The sequence below is a fragment of the Strix uralensis genome, chromosome 12, assembly GCF_047716275.1.
Source record: "Strix uralensis isolate ZFMK-TIS-50842 chromosome 12, bStrUra1, whole genome shotgun sequence".
Classification (NCBI taxonomy): Eukaryota; Metazoa; Chordata; class Aves; order Strigiformes; family Strigidae; genus Strix; species Strix uralensis.
In genome coordinates, this window is record NC_133983.1 from 22,820,469 (window position 1) to 22,841,724 (window position 21,256).

The 21,256-nt window shown below is 45.5% G+C and overlaps 1 protein-coding gene across 1 annotated transcript in view; it reads right to left on the minus strand.

Annotated features, from left to right (window-relative positions):
- Positions 1-18,638, minus strand: part of SLC7A5 (solute carrier family 7 member 5) — a 41,161-nt gene extending 22,523 nt beyond the window's left edge. The window contains exons 1-2 of the mRNA XM_074882001.1: positions 17,904-18,638; positions 4,714-4,839 (exon numbers count right to left, since the gene is read on the minus strand). Of these exons, the coding sequence (XP_074738102.1) occupies positions 4,714-4,839; positions 17,904-18,507 (730 nt within the window). The 5' untranslated portion in view covers positions 18,508-18,638. The remainder of the gene's footprint in view (positions 1-4,713; positions 4,840-17,903) is intronic.
- Between the last annotated feature and the right edge of the window lie 2,618 nt (positions 18,639-21,256).

The window sequence follows — 21,256 nt, forward strand, 5'->3', positions numbered from 1 at the left end:
CTGGCAACAGAGAAGAAAATCTGGGAGGAAAGGAAGAGTGAGTAAACTTTCCCTCCCTCCAGTTTTTCTTAATCACGGGATTTTTCACCAAAAAAAGGCAGAGAAGAAAGTTTGGACAGGGAACTAGCACAATAACTCTCACAGAGAAAGACAGAGAGACCAAATGTGCATTTTCTAGCAAAAGCCAAAGAGATCTGATAAATGAAAGTAGCACCCAGATGTACATGCACTCCCACAGCACCAAGATGTTGCTTCGCACCTGGAGTACTGAGATGATATTTTTAGGAGGTGTCACAGCCATGCTAAGCACACATTAATGACTGAAGGTTTGAATCTTAGTTTAGGTACTTTCTGAAATCCCCCCTGTTGAGTTCAGAATTTGCCAGCCACAACTACACCTCTAAATACTATTTTACAAAGAGCAAATGATATTGGGGTGGGGCATGCCAGTGCTGGCTGACACGGTAAACATCTATTTAAAGTAAAGATGAGACTGAAAACAAAACTCACTGCCTAGTCTAAGTTCTCCATGGCAAATGTCTGGAGATAAACTTGCCTCCTTTGTCCTTAATTCACCCTGTGTTGTTCAGCACATGCAACTGCTGCTCTCTGACAAGCCCAGTGAAGGGAGTTAGAGAGAATAATGCTGCTGCCACCAAATAGGCACTCCAGGCACCGCAGATGAGAAATTTAAAGTCAGAAATCAGGCATTAAGAGGTACAATAAGTTCAATAGAAATAATTCAATAAAATGAGTGTTAAATTCTATTTTCCTGAGGCTCAAATGACCAATTTTTTTTTTTTTTTTTTTTTTTTTTTTTTAAGCAGAACTGCTGGTGAGGAATTGCAGCGAGGGCTGGAGCCTGGCACTGCAGCACTCCCCGAACGCGCAGCAGCCAGGAACGGCACCTCGCTGCTTGAGCTGCCCAATGGCAGATGAACATATAAGTAACCCTAAGACATCAAAACAGAAAAGAATTTACCTAAAACACGCCTGGGATATGTTTTTTTCAGAATTTTTTGACATCAAAACCTTTCCTGGATTTCCTCACATGTAAAAAGCACGGGTGTGTCCTTACAGGTTAGCACATTTTTTTGACCATTTCATGCCTAGGTTAGTTTTTAAGGCACTTCTAAGCTGCAGGGTGATCGGGTACAAAGAGCACAGCTGCAGACCTAACCCCAGACCTCTGTGTCACACCCAGTGCAGAAAACACCCCTTAAACCTCCACAGCCACTGTCCAAACCGGCTGCACAATCTAGTCGCAGGCATCCCACTCACCGGGTCAAGAATATGGCCAAAAAATACCCAGAGGTGGCTGGACAGAAGGCAATTTGTGAGAGCTGGTAAAAGAGGAGAACCAAAAATAAGCCTAGTTTTTATAACACTGGAGTGAAAAAATCCTTATCCTCTCTATGTCATAAGTTATTTATACTATTTAAGTCCTCCAGACTGGTGGGCTGTGCAGTTGGGGGTCCATATATAAGGTTTTACACACCAATATACCAGTCCAGGACACTGAACTTTTAAAGCAACGTAACTGTAGCCCCACAAAGGCTTTTAAAAGTGTAACTTTTGTATTAGTACAATAATTGCATCCCAAGTGGGTCAGCTATAGTGAGTCAACTTTCAAGTAGTTGAAAGGCTGTCAAGTAGGAAACCAACTTCTACCCTCCTTTTGAAGCTGCATGAAAGAAGTGATGTAAAACAGCTGTCCAGGGAGAGATCACAAGGAAACGCGATTTTCTGTGTGGTAATATTGCCACATATTTCTTTGTCTTGAGATGTTACTGCTTTTCTGAAAATAATGAAAATATCCAATGAAAGGATAAAAAGAAAAAAAGCCAAAAGCTGAAGGCGGGAGGTCAGTACAGAGAAAGACATACTTCTGTGAAGTCTCAGAAGTTTCCACATTTGAGCAAGAAACTGTGGTATTGCTCCTCCTCTCTGTTTATGGATACTGTAAACATGAACCAGCAACGGGACAGGAACCATTAAAGCAAGTTAACCAGCACTGGTCAGGCACTGTCTGGAGTGTCATGGGAACACACAACTCCTTCACCGCTGAAATGCAGCCCCAAACAAATCACCTTGGTGGGTATTTCACCCCAAAAGTAGCTGCCAGCTCTGAATTTACTGAGCTGGTGGCGGTCAGAGTCCTCTTTGTCCAAGGAGCTTTGGAACGGGTATGACAGAGAACAAGGCACGCAGAGGAGCAGTAAAAGCAATGGCACCGTGGTTATGGCTGGACTGGGGATCGCCCAACCCACTCAGAGGTTAAACAGGCTTTTAGAAAAAAACTTGCCCCTCGGAAAGCGTCAGCACATTAAAAGACTGGGTCTGCAGTATTTCGCCTGGAGAAGATCCAGCAGCCCTGCACCGTACTAGTGATGTGCAGAGGGCACAGACACGGCAGCTTCCATGTGCACCAGGTTTGTCCCCCTGCTCCAAGGCAGCTTTGACTCACTTGAACCATTCCCGAGAGGCATTTATTAACCTGTTGTTGTAAATCTGCAGTGAGATAGCCTCCCTGGACAATCTACTTGAGCTCTGCATTACAGTTAAAAGTGTTTTTCTAATGGCTAATTAATTTCCCTGGCCCCACAGCTTGCACCCATCATGTCTTGCCCCAACAAAGATGGAGAAGAGTGGAGCGCTTTCCTATTTCCACTATGCTTCACGTGATGCTAGTATGCTTTCCTTGAAAAAAAAAAAAAAAGAAGAAAAAAGGCAGTGTCTTGATGTACCCCTGCTACATATAAGCATCGAGTTACCTGGTGTGATTTAAAGAAAGATTGAGAAAGTTGCAAAATATAGGTGGAAGCTAAGGAAGGACATATGAAAGGAGCTTGCACGTTCTTAAGCACCTACCAGAGAGATTGTAACTTCTGTAAGGGGATTAATAAAGTCCTTGTTAGATCACAGGCAGAATCCCAGGCAGTATGTTGTAAAACAGGAACTCAGACAAGCAGTAATGTGCCACTTAGGAGAAAGTGTGAACGTGGCCTTTGTGAGGAGCATCCTCTGTAGATCCCAAGGTTCCCACTCTGAACCAGCTTGCTTTATGCCAAGCGTTGTGTGCACAGACAGGAAGAAAAGGCCTTTGCCTTCAGATGTTATCATCTGAGTATTGCTTTTGATCTTGTTACCTTTCCCTCAGACTGAGGTGACCAGGTAGTTTATCAGAAAACTAAACGTCACATGAAATGAGCGGTGCTGCAAGATGCACACAAGACACAGCTGTACCTCTTCAGACCTACCAAAAACTTAAAACTGTAATAGGCTTCACAGGAGGTAAAAAACTTCTGAAACAGAAGAGTATGGGGTTTTTTGTACACAAGACAGAAATCTCTTATTGGTTAGATATAAGTCAATGGAAATATCATGTATTTGTACCTGAGGAACCACGGCAGAAAGTGATTCACCCTCAACAAAAAGACAAAATAGTACAGAGGGAGGGAAGGTGATTCAGAAGAAGCAAATTAATACCTGCAAGCAAAAAACAATTGCAAAGACCTTTTATTGGTAAAATATTAAAGAACTAGCAGAGATTTATGTTTACTTATCCTTTTCCTTTTAAGAGAGAAAAAAAATTCAGCAAAGCAGCCTGCGGAGATATAAAGAGGAAGGAGGTATATTTTGTGATAAGCCTCAAACAATGTTCCTGTTGAGCGTAGGCACTGAGCTGGAAGAAAAGAAAACCTCTGATAAAGCAAGAAATTCTGCAAAGACAGCACTGGCTCCCATAGCTGAGACAGGAATTAAAAAGACCCACGTGCACACACAAACATACACACACACTCTTGCCAGTACAGAGACAGGCGGGACTATCTATGGACTTTTATCCACATTTAACAAATGGGGTCTGTAGTGTTCCCTAAGAGAATTTATTTCTCAGAACTCGCACAAAAAAGCACAGTAAAGCTTATCTGTGTGGATTGGTTAATCAGATGGGTTTGGAACAAAGTATCTCTCTGGGTTTGAGAGGATTTTAAATGTGCATGAAGAAAACAAGCAAAACCACCAGCAAATTTGCTTTATCGTCACATTTTTATCTTCTTCTTTGGACGTTAGTTGACAGACATATGTGCTGGTGTCAGCTGAGAGCCCTAATATCACTATTCATCATGTGGTTTCCGCAGCCTTGCCTGACCCACGCTTCCCTGTGTGACCCTACAGACTCGACTAAGCTGTTCCATACCTGAAGCAGGAAGAAGGGAAATGGACTGGGGCAGTTTGGGAAAAAAAAAACCAAACTACTGGGGGTGGTTTGCACGTGCAGATACTCCTCTACTAACAAATAGCCATGACCAGCTACCAGCTACAGAAAAGACTTCCGAGGGCCATAGCACCAAAATTCTCATTCCCTGTAGACTTGGCAGCTCTGCAGTCTCAAAGAGAGAGGCCACACAGTGACTGCATTAAGGAGAAAAGACCTCGGGTAGTATATGCTGGGCTCCAGTAGCACAAACTCCCGCATAACTTCAGCGAAATAAATACAAAACCTCGCAAATAAAATGCACAAAAGCGCTCAGCCCTTTGCAAAGCATGAGCTGGAAATATCACCCAAGCATGCAAGAGAACAAAAGACATTTGTAAAGCACTTCTGCTAGCTCTGAAATGCTTGGGTTAGGACTCTTGGGCTCTATCCCTAATCCCCAGATTCTGCTTTAACTGCACACCACCTTCAAAAGAAAAAGGAAACATACTCACCCTTTGCAAGCTGCACGAAGCCAAGAATGATGATCAAAGCCAGCGCCAGCAGTTTTGCCGCGGCAAAGGCATCCTGAACACGAGTAGCAGCTTTCACGCTGTAACAGTTCACTGCTGTGAGGAGCACTGAGGGGAACGGACAAGGAGAGACACGTCAGTTTTCAGCGAAACACCTAAAACGCAAACCAAATTATGACAAACTGGCATTTGCTTTTCGCGGAAACTTAAGCAAACACAAAGAGTCTCTTCCTAAAATAGAAACTTTTCAAAAGCAAGGCTCTGCGGCCCCGGACTTCTCTATTCTGTCTTTTGTTCTGGCAACAGGTGGTTTGAACAGTGGTTTGAGAGAAGGAGCTACCCTGCTGCCCTGGAAAGTACACTTCTGAGGGCATATAAATACAAGTGCTCACTGCAACCATTAGCATCAAAGTGTTTGGCCGCCATCCCTGTTAAGTCGATCCAATTTAATGCTGCTGTTGTGTGAAAGCACTATAGAAATGTCAGGACAAACTTCCAGAGCTGAGATATAGTTATTTGTATAACAATAGCACCTAAAAGGCTACAGAGGCCACACTGTGACGTCCCTGTCCTGACCCATCCAGCAAGCTATGAGCCCAACAAGTCCTGCAGGTCAGCGGCACGGGCGGGAAGAGAAGCTGGACCTAAGGAAACCCTCCTCCTCTCCTCGACCCGCAGTGCCAGGGACGGCTCCCGGAGGCTCTCAGGGCTCAGAGATGCTCTCAGAGACGCTCACCAGGGCCATGCACCACAGAGATGGGAGAGGGGGCTGCCCCAAGCAGGCCAGCGCAATGGCTCAGATTTGCTGTGACTGCTCTCGATCACACTGCCTCCCTGGGCAGCATTTTGCTTGCTGAGAAGCTCCCACTGCCTACAAGTTGCTCTGTGGTTAATGTAATTAATGAAGCCTCATTTCCTGCCTTTTTTTGCCTTGTTCCCCCATCACCCTCTGTATCGCCCACTCCTGCCACTATTCAGCGTGGCACTCCTACCAGGCAAGGCACAGCCTGAACTAGGGCTTGACTAAAGCCCCAAAGCTCCTGACTGGCCGAGTTTCACCTGCTTCAGAGAAAATAATGGCTAAAACCTTTAGTGGTCTTCCAAATCACTTACTATTTTTGTGCCCTGTTCACTCCCCAGAGTCTGTTACTTGTTATAGAGATGGGCAAATGTCACGCAGAGAATGACGGTGCCCCACGTGCTGGATGCCCTCCCCTCGTCCTCATCTCCCTTGCACTGAGCCACCCCTCGCTGCCGCCTCACCAGCTTGTCAGCAGCCCCCAGCGCTGACCGATCCCTGAGCAGCTTGGGGAGGAGGGGATCTCAACCTTTCTTCTTGAGCTGGAGGCTTTTTCCTGCGGGATCCTTCCCAGGCTAGCCTCTGCCCTCGTGGCAAAGGCTCTTTCCCATGTCCTGCAGCTCATTTTCACAGGACCCCACTGCCTCGACCAGAGCCAAACAGCTGCTCCCCAAAATATTCAGTCCGGATGCAGATCACCCTCTCCTGAGGTTACAGGCTCTATCTACACTCACAGTTTAAAGCCCAGAGCATTTACTGTAGATATTTCAACCTTAATCAAACCCCCAGAGATACAGGGGGGATCAGCAGCACCTTCATCAGGACACCAATGTCTCTAGGAGTTTGCTGGTGGAGACTCTTGTCTCCATAGGGCTTAGCCACACAGAGTGCTGCAGAATGGGGGGAAAGAGATGGATAAAGGTGGGAGGCAAAAATTCCAGTAGTCAGAAAGCTTGGTGACTGCCCAGCAAGAGCACCCAGTGCCTTAAGACCCTCAACATATGCCGAGCATCACAGGGAAAACCACAATGCACCCCTACTCCGAAGCGAGGTTACCTCCCGACGGGAGGAGGCAGGACCACGCGCTGCAGCCGCTTATGTCTTCTCAGTCCCGCAACCCACCTCCCAGCGAGGGCACAACAAACTGCAAACTGAGAAATAAACCCATGGGAGGATGAGGGAGTATTGGGGCATTTCAAAAGGCCCTTGTTGGCTCACTGCCACCCTGCATCCTGCCCTGCCTGGGAGAAAGCAACTGCATTGTTAAAGAGTTCAGGGAAACACACGCAGAGCTCACGCCAGAGCTGGGAATAGCCTTCCTGGAACACACGGGCACGGATGGGCTCAGACGTACCCACGGGCTGGCTTCAGAGAGCTTGGTCTTCAGAGACAGTGGTATCTGGGTCTGACAGCAACGATTAGAGTTGACGTTCCTGCTCGAGCGAGCGCCGAGAGTGACAGGACTTCCCGGTGACTCAGAGGAGATGCAAGCCAGAAGGGATATGAGTTGCATCATTCATTCAGAGGGGTCTGAGAGCCTGCTACGGCCACAGCACAACAGCGATATGCATCAGGCTGAGAGGATTTAGGTGTCCACATATTGCTCAGCTAAAGGCAATCTTTAAGCAGGGACAAGCAAAGCCAGTCCCAGTGCAGCAGACTGCACATCTCAGAATACAATGCCTGCTTTCAGGATCACTGGCTCCCCCTCCCCCAAATCCCCAGGATCTAGTGTCATCTCAATACAAGAGCATTGTAAAGTTTCAAGAAATGAAAGAGCTGGACATCTTCACAAAGAAAAGCACGTGATCTGATACATCCTACAAGAATGAAAGGCAGAAGTAGATAAGGAATTTCGGATTCACTGGTTTTTGTATCATGCCTTTCAAGCCCCTTTGGCATTTTGGGGGTGTCTGGGCGCTTGGGGTGGGTGAGACTGAAATGACCCAGAGCCATCTGCTTTGGGAAGGACATGCCTGTGGGCTGCCACACAGGTCATAGGACAGCTTGAGCCAGGCTTTGGCTGACGTGCTTCAGCACACGGCCGAAAGCAAGCGGTGAGGAACCACCTCCCCTAGATGTGACCCCCTGTGCCAGGGTCCCTCCACCCCGTGCTGGTCAGGAGAGATAGGGTACCCCTAATTAGAAAGACACCTCGTGCCTGGACTTGGAGGCTTGTCAGCATCGAGCAGCAGGCCAGCACTATCAGGGGTTTGCAGGGTCACACCTCTGTCACCTCGCAGCAAGATTGTGATGTATCTGCCTCCAACCGGTATGCTAAAAGGGATGTTGTCCACATATACAGGGGAGGAGAAAATAAAGGTTAGCAAGGACAACTTACAGTATGTTTATGCTACAGGGGGAAGGCGAGGGGGAGAGAAGAAAACACAGTGAAATATCACTAAGCACAGATCACAATTACATCTACTAAAAGTGAATCCTAATGGGGAGGACGGGGAGGGAACCGAGGATCCAGGATTCACTTCGACCAGCAATTATGCTAAAAATAAAACTCTCCTTGTTTACAGAGGGATATTTAAAGCATGAGCTAACGCATCTAAAAGCACACTTTTCCCGTTAGTGAAGACAGCCCTTAGAGGTGCGACAGTGACATTCCCTTCCCCATTTAGGCATTCTGCTTCTTTGACAATAGCTGCTTTGGCCTCCACATTAAATACTGACTTTCTTGGGGCCGTTTTTCATGTTCTGGTTCTGTACAGAGCTTGCTGGACGGACCGTGGGACGGCGGTGGTGTACATAAAAGGCAAAAGCTTTCTACACAGTCCAAAACTGAAAAGCAGCGGAAGCGTCTGTATTCAGTCCTTAAAAACACATCGGTGCCAGATAAACAGGCTCTGTAAAAAATAAGAAAACACTTAGGGCCAGAGATTCTGAACAGGGCTGAGAGCTTCCTCCACGCCAGTCGTGATTCAGAGCCCTTCAAGTCAATCTCTCTCCTTTGTTTTTCTCACCATGTAATAATATTTGTGTTTCCTAAAGGAGTGTGGTGAAGTTATTACACTTAAATGATTTCAACATAGGAAGGGCTAAAAAAACCCCAGTCTCACCCACCAGAAAGAATCTGACAGACACCGAGACGAACAGACAGACCGAGTACATTTTCAGTAAAACTCCAAGACAAATTCCAGTGGCTGCTCAGCTTCTCAGGAGAACGGAGGACTAGGGTTTCTGAAAGCAGACAGTTTTATTCCTTTGATCCGAGATGCTGCCCTACGAAGCAGGGGCTGCAGGACTCCTCCTGGCACTGCTCCATTCACCTCGGATGAACTGCTCCGCATGAACAACGGGGCAAAGCTGCACAGCCACAGCTTTACTATAAATCAGGGCCACGACACAATGCAGGGAAAGATCAGACTGCGCTGCCCTAATTTCTGCAGCGCCTCTCCTAAGGCTACAGCCACTGGCCGTTGTCAGAAGCCAGCTACGCAGACCGTCAGCGTGACCCGTCGGGAGCGTTCTCAGGAATCATTCTAGGAATAAGGATTTCAGCACGACCTGACGTGACACAGTCTGTCTGATCCAGCAGCCCCTCTCCAAAGGCTTTACATAATTGGGATAATAGGAGCTAGAAAGCCGCAGTGATTGCAGATGTAAGAGGGGGTACCTTTATTTATTTACTTATCATTTCTGGCAGAAGTAGGAAAGATCCTGGGTTTTGACTGCTGTAGAGAGAACATGCTCACAAGGTGCTGTTCACCCCTTCATCTCTCCGGCGACTGCTCTAGCCTAGCCAAGGGTGAGCTTCACTTCAAAATACTCAAGCCACAGGGGAAGCCAGAGGCTTTCAAAGAGAAGTTTGGCTTTCTAAAGACAACAGCAAGTCCAGCTTCAATTATTTACTCTGTCCAGCTGGCTTCAGGCATGTTACTTAACCTGCTCCGCTGGCACTCACCTGCACAGTCAGATAATTTCTGACTAATACAACATAGGACCCAGAACCTTGCCCCCTGGCAATTCACATTTTATGGGCATATTCCTTTGAACTCAAGTTCCAAGATCCCTCCCAAACATGATTTCTAGATGACAATAGGAATAAATCCTTACAAAGCAGACACAGAAAGGGATCATGACAATCCCTACATAGAACAAGTCCACGACAAACACACTATATGTAACAACAGCTCCTGTGTCTACAAAGGAAAGGCAGGATGTAGTAAAGCTGCCCTGCAGGCATGGGGTTCTGCCCAAAGCAAACAGTACCTGAATGGAGTCCTAATACAGATAAACTGGGGCTTGGCATTTATGATGCAACAGTCTTGGCAACTGTCCTATAGAAAAAGGCAGGGCTGCAGCTTTCCCAGAGTGATGGAACGTGGTCATAGATCGGAGATGGAGTAAAGACAGCGCTCAGGGAGGTTTGGGTTGGATAAAACAAGCAGCCAATCCACAGCTCTGAGCACTTGTCCTCATCCACAGGGGAAAAAAGGATCCAATTCCAGCACCATATGTAACTTGCTCATGGGGTGATGGGAGTTTGCCCAACTCAAGATCTTTAGCAGCTTTTCAGGTGAAACATTTCTGAAATGAGTGTACGAATTCTTGAGGTACTGGCACAGCTGCATTCATACTGCGTGTGAGGTTACGTACCTCGGGAGTTGCACAATGTCACTTTTGTCCTTTATTTCATCTCCTATAGATTTCCCTGGTCTTGACCTGTAGTGCTTCCTATATAATTTAGCATACACCTCTATAACAAGAATAAATGTGTGTAAGTAGCTTGCTTTACAGAAGTAAACTCAATTAACTTGCTGCAAGTTACCCACGGATTCCTATTTGTGGTATTACAGGACCAGAATGAAAACACAGAGTAGGGTAGGAAACTTGTGGAAAGTAAAGGGGAAGAATGAAGGGAAATGCTCCACCTCAGCTTCCCCACCAGGAACTCGGGGACTGTCCACACAGAGAGGATAAATCGTGCAACGATTCCTGTTTGTAAGTGCTTAGCCCTTACAACTGTGAGACAATGCTTCCATTTACCATCTGCCACTGGATGATGCCGATTTTCTCTTCACAATTACTTACAGAACAGTTCTCGGCTCCTTTCCATTTCCCCATCCTACAGCAAAGGCTGCTCCTTCCACTCTTTATAAAGTGCTGCTGATGGACAAACAGTTTTCTCTTCTACCAGAAATGGTGCAACCGGGTTTCACACAGAGACAAGCCAAGCTGAGCCCGTGGCCACCAAGAAACAAACCACGGGGATGACAGCAGCATGTGGCACAGACACAAAATGGCCCACATGCTTTAAAGAGAACTGCTGCCTAAGCTCACAAGAGGTCACACACATTGAAAATAGTTACTCCATACAGCACAAACAAGAAATTACGCTATACTGACTTAAGTGCTTTAAATCCACGGGAAAAATCAATGCCTTAACTATTCCCCAAGGCAAAAAAAACCCCTTTATATTGAAGTGGCTGTGATGCCACATTGTCTTCCAATAGTCTCAGGTGTCTATTTCTAAAAGCACAATCTAACATCAGACAAACATACAAGGACACAGACAGAAAACAGTTACGGAAATTTCAAGTCAATAGGTCTTGAGTGAAGACTTGTGCCCTGCAAGGTGGTAAAGAAAAAAAGCAGAAGGAAAAACTCTGCAGATATTTCTTCAAGGACGAGTCCCTGGAGAAACTTAATAGCCAGGGCAATCAGTCTGCAGAAGGGAAACGCTCAGTGGCACGTGAGGCTGTTGGAAAGGAGCACTTGGCTCCAGAGCAGATGTGTATATATTAAAATCAACTTATAATAATAAACATAGCTGGCAACAGTTTAGTTTCCTTTTTATTTTTCTTCCCGAAACAGCAGTGCTGAGGAATCAGGGAACAGGAGCATCAACAAATGACAGGTGAAAGGAGGCAAAGGCTGCCCTACCACTAGAGTTTAAGAAAAGGGATCGCCTCCAGCCCCAGCCCCTAACTGAGACCATGAGCTCTGGAGCTCTCCAACCATCAGCCATAAACACCCTGAACGTGTCCCAGCTCCATCTCGCCACTGGCTTTCAATTCCAGGAAGCCCCTGGTGCTGAAACAGGCTCAGAGCTGGGAGCCAGAGAAGTTAGTGCAGCGCGGGATGATGCTACCATTTCATCACGGCGCACAGATCCCAGAAGCATCCACACCCTCAAGTTTCCAGAGTTCTGCAAGAATAAATTAACAAGCACTTACTTGTCATCTCTCTCTCAAGAGCTGTGCCAACCAGCGCAGCGCAGCCAAGGCCAAAAGGCAGCACCAGGACTGCCTGGAGGAAGAGCGTGGTGAAGAATTTCACAGTTTGCAGAGGCTGGATCTCAAGACTATAGAAACACACCCATCGCTCCGGAACCAAGGTTCCATAATGACAGTGATACAGTTTGCACTATTCAAACTGTGTGGTACATGAAAAATTACAAAGAATTTATTAATGTTAGGGGAGGTAACTCCTAGCTAGTGGTAGGAGTTACTCTTTTGTGTCCTTAGAAAGAAGCTTGTGTTTTTACTGTCAAAGTTTCTAGATTACATGATGCAGCAATTCCACAAAACAGGTCATTTTACCACAGGAAGACAAACAAAATCTAGACTTTGCAATGGGAGAGAGAGGTATAGTTCTTGCATTCCCAGCAAATTAAAAGGACCCCATAACTATCACAAGCTAAACATCTTTTCCACCATGCCTGCCTCATATGAAATATCTTCCTAACAGACCTAACCTTCCAAACAACACTTACTAATATTTTATGCGCACATTAAGCCCCACAAGACATTTCACCATCCGTGCCAAACAGACGCTCAGGTACTGGACCTGCAAAACATGGCATCTTACCTGGCCCAGAATGATGTTACACTTACACAGAAGCACCTTCCCAGAGTTGTGCTGGATTAGGGTTCCACAAATCCACAGGAAGGTGGCTGAACTGGGTGCTAAAGCCTGGGTCATGAACTCAATAAAAATGTCCAGGCAGGTTTTAGTCTGAATCATGCCACCTATGCCACGCAGAGGGTCAGAATTCAGTTCTGTGTACTGGCTGGCAAGAAACTGCTTTCTCATCATTGCATTTGAATTTTTTGGCCACATCTGACACTGGGACTATGAGACTATTGGAATACTTGAAATACCTAGTGGTGTTGCTTTGAATGAGACTGACCATGGAGAGTTTCTCTGAAAAAGCCGTCCCAATTTGTTCATGTCAGAAGAGAAAGACTCTGAAGGATCTCAGTGGTAATGTAAATCATTCAAATACAATAAAATGTAATGGGACATTTGTTGTGAGAGCCAAGAGAGGGGTGCCAAGAAATGCAGTAGTTGCTTGCTGCGTTTCAAGGGTCCTCCAAACCTTCATCCATTTCAGGAGACTCCTGCTAGTCAGAGGCTCTTTTCATTAATGCTACTCTCTTTAATTAAATGCGGATTTAAAAATGCAACCTCAGGCTTGCAACATCAGCCATACAGCAGGGATTCTACAAAGACCCCTTCCTTCCACTCCAATCAAACAACTGCGTATTTACTGATACACCTTTCTGGAGGGGAAAAAAAAAAAAAAAAAAAGTCTTCAAAGCTTCACACCCTGCTTGTCCTGGCAGATTAATTCCGTGTAGCAATGTTGAAGAATAAACCCATCTTAAACAGACAAGCAGAAGATGGGTTTTGTGTTTGCCTTGCTTACCATCTAATACCTGTCGAGTTGAAAAATCTACCCTGACCTTCACTTTAAACAGCTGGTCAAAGAGCCAAACTTGTCAGATTTAAAGTAAAACCTTAATACCAAATAAAGATGTTCCTGCTTTCAACATATTTCTAGTTGAAATGCTGACACTGAATATTCACTTATGGACTACAGCTATAATTCGGCAAGCATTCGAAGGCATGTGTTTATACACATTTGCCAAACCCTGGATTTGATACCGTTCTCCTCCTCTAACTCACAACGTTGTCAGGGGGTGTCAGGCACTTGCGCTTCCATATGACATGTGCTATCAGATATGACTCAACTCTGCACTGACTGCTACTAATTCTTCCACTATTAGGCTGTTCATAACAAAAGAGACGAATGCGAAATGTGTGATCATTTTACTGGAATTCCACACTTGCAGGAGTGCCCAAAATAATATTTCAGAAGCAGCAAAGGAATTCTAAAGAAATTTTAAAGAAGATTAAAATACCGTAGCTTTGGAAGCAGCAGATATTGCTGCAGCAATATTGGGGTTATTAGTGCCAGATTAGCATATATAATTAACAAGTGATAAAAGGCTTCAGAAGCTAACAATCAAATCACTGATTTGACATTGAAGATCAAGAATAAAATCATACACAACTGGCAGGGTTTCTCAAGCTTCTGCGGAACAGATTATATTGTCAAGAAATAAGTAAATTACAGGATAACCTGTTATGTAGCACACAGGGGGTGTGTGGCAGGCTGTGTGTAAGAATGTGTGTAGGAAGAATGGTTCAGGCACTTGTGAAACACCAAGCAAGAAGCAGCTCAGATCCCCTGTCTCCCTTATCTACAGGGAATTTACTGTACCACATTTCAAAGACCTCTCACGTGTAGGAAACCTGCAAATTAACAGGTGAAAATAAGGAATATGCATATTATCTTTAACTGGGCAGTTTGAAACTTTCCATCCTCGAGCCATCTCTAGAACATACACTGCATATTAGGTTGTGCTCTGTGTTTTTTTAACGATTTTTGTTAAGATTTATCAGTTCAAATTTAAGAAATGTTAACCCAAGTGGCAGCGAGCCATAAAAGAGAATCTGACCCACTCTCATGGTAAGACATCAGGGATGCACTTTTGACTGGGTGCTGCTCCACGTCACTGTTCAGGCCACTACCTGGACACCACCTCTTCAATGGGAAAAAAAGACAGGATTAAACAGTTTTACATGATCCTGCTTCTGCTACATGAAGATGGTCCTGCAACATCTATAAACAACAAGTTCTTTCAAAACTACACTTGCTACCCAAATATTCTGTTGAAAAGTGTGTATTCTTTTAAATTCAGAGTCAAGAAAAGTTGTAGAAAATTACAGAAAAAGACACAAATATGTTGGAAATGCAGTGTGAATGTACGTTCCACTGTGATGCTTTCTCAAAAGAAAAAAAAGGAGCCAACACCGAACGTAATGGATTTTCATTTATCTACTCAGCCTCAAATGTGCACCTGCAACAGAGTACAGAATCCTCAGTACATGGCAAGGAATTAAATTACAATACTGATACTGTAATGTAGATGTCATCAAATATGAAAAGTCAGGACATAGTAACTGTCCCTCCATCCTCTGTAGAAGGGGTAAATTGGTTTAGAGGAGATTGTATTTGGGGGAATTCAAGTAACTGTTGGGTTTTCACGCATGTGCACAAATTCTCAGCTTCACGAACTTCAACTTTTTCTGTTCAAAAATGTTTGGATACCAGGTGGACTTTGTGTTTGTTATCCCTTAGCATTTGCTTTTATGATTTATCAGTTCTAAAAGTATCAGCCATCCCATCTGACAGGTAAAATAACATGCAATTTATGAGTCACCCAAGTAACACACAGCCTGAAAAGCGTTAAGCCAAACTACCTGCAAATTCTTACAACTAGGGAGCACGGGCTGGTTTGTGGTGAACATGAAATAAGCCACACTCATGATGAACAGCTTGACCCATCTTGCTACAGGAAGACTTCCCCATAGTGAATTCCCACACTTTTATTTGGCAGCCTTAATAAGCATTCATGTTGTCTTATGGAAGAAGTAGTCTTGCATGTCAACTGTCTGTAGATTACAATCTTGATCGAAGAAAATACCTATTTGTAGTTAAATCCTACTTACCACCCACCTTGTTTTCCTCAGCACCTTAAAGGGAACAAAATTCCCTATTCCAACTATTTTTTCTTTCTTTCAAGAACGGTGATTTGTTTAGATTATCTTAATGCCTAGGAATTCAGTTTCTGTACTTTACAGTGGCAAATACCAAGCAACACATTATTTATTCAACTGGTCAACACCAGCAACACTCAAAGTGGAAACAAATAACTTTTGTTATTTCTCCGCTTACTAGAAACCATGCAGTCAATTGCATTTCATGTTGAGATACAAAGTTTTCAAAGAATACAGCTGGTACTATTCTAGACGGCTAGGTTTTGCCTACATAATAAGTCAACTGTATTCCAGCCCGGGGCCCCAAATTCACCTATTGCTCCCTAAATAGTTCTTCCCCTCTTTGAGATAACTCGTTAACGTATGCTCTAGAGCGTATGCACAAACAGGCCATTTTTCCTACCCTAGGGCTCTTGGAAAAAAATAAATATCTCACTGGCTAGGGGTATGTTTGGAACAACCGTGTAACAAAGCTGCTTGTTAGCCCATAGAAGTTTTGTGTGACTTGCTAAGTCCTTGGACCAGATTTACTTAATTTATTGTTCCTAGTTCATAATGTGGTTTTGGCACCAGACAGTTGAAAAGCTAACTCCAAAAATCAAAGTCACAGAAAACTAACTTGCTGAAGGCAATGCATGATGAACTAACCTTTTGTAGCAAAGGAGACAAACAAAAATTTAACCCAAAGCATAAACAAAATAGTAGCCAGCGGTGCAGGGGGGAGTAAAGTTTAAAGAAGAAACACATGGAAATGACGCAGATTTGTAGAACTGGCAACTTTCCTTGGCATTTCAAGATAAAGGTTCAAGAACAAATTCTGCTTTGGGAAAACTACTAATTGCTAGCAAAAGAAAGTTAGAGATGCATAACTTATTGGAGAAGCATAAGTGGGAATGAGACCTGGCATCAAGAAATTTCATGCTGCAATCCACCCTGTAACTGAACAGATCTCGCCATGGGCAAGTCTACTTTACCCCTGCATTTGTTTTCTGATCAGTAAAATGGGAACAGAGACACCTCATCCTACCTATGTTGGAAAGATCCTGCAAATTAAAAGTTACTTATTATTAGAAACACGTTCTCAAAGACTTTGTCAACTCCAATATGTTCTTGCACAGCAAAACTTTGACGTAAACCAGTAAGAAAGCCTATCTAATCAATGCTCTAATTCTGTTAGCTTCTCTGCAAAAAATGGGAATGCCATGTGTGTGCATGCCCCTTTCCCCTCTGCCACTGAAGAAACCATATTGCAGACTGGCAGGAAAGCTCTAAAACCAGATTTTTCCCAAGGCCCTACTCCAGGCAAGAAACCCACCACCAGAACTATTTTCTAACTCTGCTACAGCTTACTTAGTTGGGTGACTATATTTCCTTAACAGATGCACTCCACTTTGTTAAAAGCTTGGATGGAAAGTCCACAAGCCTGTCTGCTTGCCCTTATGTTCCTAAAAATGTATCTGGGGAATGAATAAGTTTCAATCTTGCCCAAAGAAAGTGCAATTTGCTGCTCTGCCTGTTACTGTATCTACTAGGTAGCCACATAATGTATCTACCAAAGACTCGGTCAGTTTGTGTATGAAGACATTTACGGACAATATATCTTCCTGTAATGACCATGCACTGCAACTTTTGAATGCCTGCGATCTTCAGAGGGTGAAGGAATCTAACACAATCTCTCTTTGGACAGCACAAACAAGCAGTCTTCTCTTCACAACCTCAAAATGAAAAAAATGAAAAGATCACCTGACTGTAACTTTGTACAGCAAACAAGTGCTTTATACAGCCCTCACAATAAATCACATCCTCTCACAACATACATCTTTACAATGGCACAAGAACCACCAGTGGAGTAAAACACAGACTGAATAAGAAATGAGGAGAGAAATGCAGAAAATGGTCCTGTATTTAAAGAATGAGGAATTTGGATGGGGGGACTTTGCAGTCACCAGAGGAATAGAAAATGGGGCTTCACTGGCAAAAGTGCAGACCTCAAAATACCAGAGATGATAAAAATTGCATCAGGAGAGAGAGATCTGAGTGCTACGGCAGACACCACAGTGGCCCTAAATTCATCACAGCACGACTGAACTTCTCTGCAAGGCAAGGTCTCACGAGATACAACGTTTGCTACCAAAAAAACAGGTTTTGAGCATGTTATCAAGTGCACACACAGCCAAGAAACATCTCGTCTCAAAACTGGTTCTGAAAACAGCCAGGCACTGCAGCACAGGCCACGTTCAGCACCAGTTGCTCATGACAGATAATTTTTTGCTCAATTTATTTGGGATGGGGCCACATTTCCTACTCACATCGTTCAAAACAGCCCTCAACGCACACACCCCCACCCACCCCCCTAATATTCAGCCAGTGTAGCACGGGAGAGATGGTGCGTCTCCCCCAGAGCGATGGGCTCACGGCAGCCAGCTGTCGGGGCAGACTTTTTGGGGAAAGCAATGGCGAGCGGGGAGCCACGTGGGGTAGCAGGACCTCGAGAGGGTCTGCGGGTACTTACGGACACAGAGACAGGCCACCAGCTTGGCAGCCTCGTCGGGCACCGGGCAGGTGGGAAAGATGGGCTTGAGCAGGTAGGTGGCAAAAACCAGAGCCACGATGTACTGCGAGGAGGGCCGGATGATGAGCAGCTCTATCCAGAGCTTGAGGAAGGCGGGCAGGGAGCCATACACCTCCAGCATGTAGGCATAGTCCCCGCCGGATTTGGTGATGGTGGTGCCCAGCTCAGCGTAGCAGAGGGCACCCACGATGGAGAAGGCCCCGCAGACGGCCCACACCACCAGCGACAGACCCGGTGAACCGGCCTCTCGCAGAACACCCGTGGGGGTGACGAAGATGCCGGAACCGATGATGGTGCCCACGATGATGGCCACGCCGTTGAGCAGCGTGATGGAGCGCTGCAGGGTCACCCCTTCACCCTCGGCGGAGGCGCAGGGCGAGGGCGAGCGAGCGCAACCATTCTCCTGCGCCCCACCGCCCGCCGTCTCCAGCATCTTCTCCATCGCCTGCTTCTCCTCCTCCTGCGCCAGCGAGGAGGCCGAGCCCGCCGGGCTCCTCTTCTTCACCGCGTTGCCGGTGCTGCTGCCGCCGCCGCTGCCCGACATGGTGGCGAGGTGCGGAGCGGGGCGCGGGGCGGCGGAGCGGGGTGCGGAGCGGGGCGCGGAGCGGCGGGGCGCTCCACAGCCACCATGCAGCCGCGCCTTTTGTTCCGGCAGCGGTGGGCGGCGAGCGGCGAGCGCCTCCCGCCTAGGCGGGGAGCCTGGCCTCCTTTCCGGGAGGAGGAGGAGGAGGAGGAGGAGGAGGAGGAGGAAGGGGGGTGCAGCACTGTCCCCAGCTTGCATTTGCACCGGCGGATTTCTTCTGAGGTGCGGGAAGATCGCCCCCCCCCCCCCCCCCCATCCCTGCGCCCCTTGGGTGACAAAGGGTCCCCCACCGCCTCTGCCCCCACGCCGGGGCGCAGGGGGGCTCTGCACTGGCAGCAGCCCGGAGGGGAAAGTGCCAGTAATTCAGCCCAGACTGGGCCGTGTGTTCCTACAAAGAAGGGGTCTGTGTGTGCGTGTGTGTGTAAACCTGAAGTTCAGCAAAACCCGTGTCTCCCAATTCCCGATTTTACTGCGCTCCTCTGTCTGACACACTCACGCAAGCACAGGCCAAGGCCCCGGCACTGCATCGCCTGCATTTCTGCAGAGGCACTGCAGAAATCCGCCTGTCATTTTGGAGGCCAAGATCACCAAAATGACTTGTTTGCCAAAAAAAAAAAAAAAAAATTAAAAAATTCGAGCGTGCAGGCAAAATGAGCAACTTCTATCGCACCACCTCAGTGAAGACATAGGTTTTGCGTCCAAGGAGACTTACTTGGATACTTCACACCAGTGCCTAAGGAGCCAATTCTTTAACAAATTCAGACTGTCTTGTCCTTGTGGGATGGGAGATGAGTTCAGAGGCTAAAGCCTGGAAGCCCCAATTCTCAGCAACTGCTAAGAGGTGGAAGCGGTACCTTTGAGGAGCTGTTTCTGAGCAAGTGTGTAGTTGGTGTCACACAAGAAGTCGTGCCCAAGCTCTGAAACCCAAGGTCAGTGTCCGTCCTCCCTGGACCATCCTCCTCCTCACAAGTTTCGGACACGCTTCAGCACAGGTAGTAGAGTGGGTCAGGAGGTTTCCTGCAAGATACCTCAGAGAAACGTGAGATCTGCATTCTGGGGAAAAATGTAATAGCTTAGTAACGTTTTCAGGTACCTGGCACCGGCATCATGACCACGTTCAACCATTTGAGGAATCCCGAGCAGCCCCTGGAAGCACTAGTCAGAACCTGACACCTAGTGGCCGTTGGCCACAATAGCCCAAAGGCTTGAAACTTGGGGCTGTTTCCCGATTTATATAAGCATCCACATTTAGGAAGAAAGCTTAGATAAAAATTGCCCCGAGCACGTTTTTCTAAGTTTTCAAAGGGAAATGGGATCCTGAAAAGATTGCAAAGACTATGAAAATTAATTAAAAATAAACAGCAAAACATATTTATCACACAATTTTCGTGAAACCCCAAAAGCCTTCCTTCAGCCTCCTATCTTAACATTAGCCCTGTCACAGAGGTTACAATCTAAACCGATTATTTCTCAAAGTAAGATTTACTAACATTTACCTGTTACTGTATTTCATCCTTTATCCTAGTCAAAATGTCCACAGGACCATAAAATCAGAAAAAAAGCAGGTGCCTACAACATAGGGGACTGTCTCTGAGTTGGCCTCATTACATCAGGATCCAGCAGACAGGATTGGAATTGAAATAAGATGTATGCTTCAGATATTTTCAGATGAATGCTCAAACTCAGTTGTATAGTTGGGTGAATAAAATCATTCATCAGTGGATTTACTTCACCAGTGCTCTAGACTAACTTCTTACCTTAAGACTAAATTAACTGCAGAAATTTCCATTACTTTTCACAAGAATAGGACCCAGTTATCATCTTCTTTCTGCATCCAATTCTCCAAAAAGGGAATTTCTTAACAGACTGACAGCTAAGAATTTGCAGACTTCAGTCTCCCTTTTGACACCATTTCCATTTGGAAACCCTGGGATCGAGCAGCAGCGCAGCAGCAGCCACTGAACTGCCATATTGAAAGTCAACCACATACTTGACTGTCTTGCAAATTAATCAGTTGGAGTTAATTCTGCAACTGTTTCTCCATTTCTGTTACTGAGAAAATACCTGCTTTGCAATCACGGTGTTAGGGTGTGTTCATATAGTGCTTTAGATCTTCAAAGCGCTTCACAAATGCTAAGTATTATTACCAGTTCTGACCACGAACATTAACTCTCTTCAGGCCCCCAAGTTATTCTGCAGAATCTTTGAAGACTATTTGATTATACAATCAGTTCTCCATATGCTAATACTCAGGCACTTCAAGTTTGTCACATCAAAAAGAAAGACGGAAAGAATTATTTGTCAGAAAGACAAATAATTACCAGTATCAGAAGTAAATTGGCCATTTGTTAGAAGTAATGTGTATGTTCTTAACCATTTATCGGGAAAGCTGCCTTGATCAAAATAAGACAGCCTGCTGGAACCAAATAAGCCATTTCTTTAGCAAACACCTCAGCTATACTAACACAAGAGCTTATAAGGTTTTTTTATGGAAGTGGTGGTAGCTTCTAGAACACTTAAATAGTAATAACAGTGGAGCTGGCCTCACGCTTAACCCATGCTGCTCTTCCTTCATACTGAAACAGCTTGCCTACCACTAAAGGTACCAAATAGCACGGTTTGGGAGGCCTTATAGAAAAATATTGCCTACAATTATTTTAGGAGGGAATACCTTAACCAGGAATGTAATACCCTACTTTTCCCATCAAAA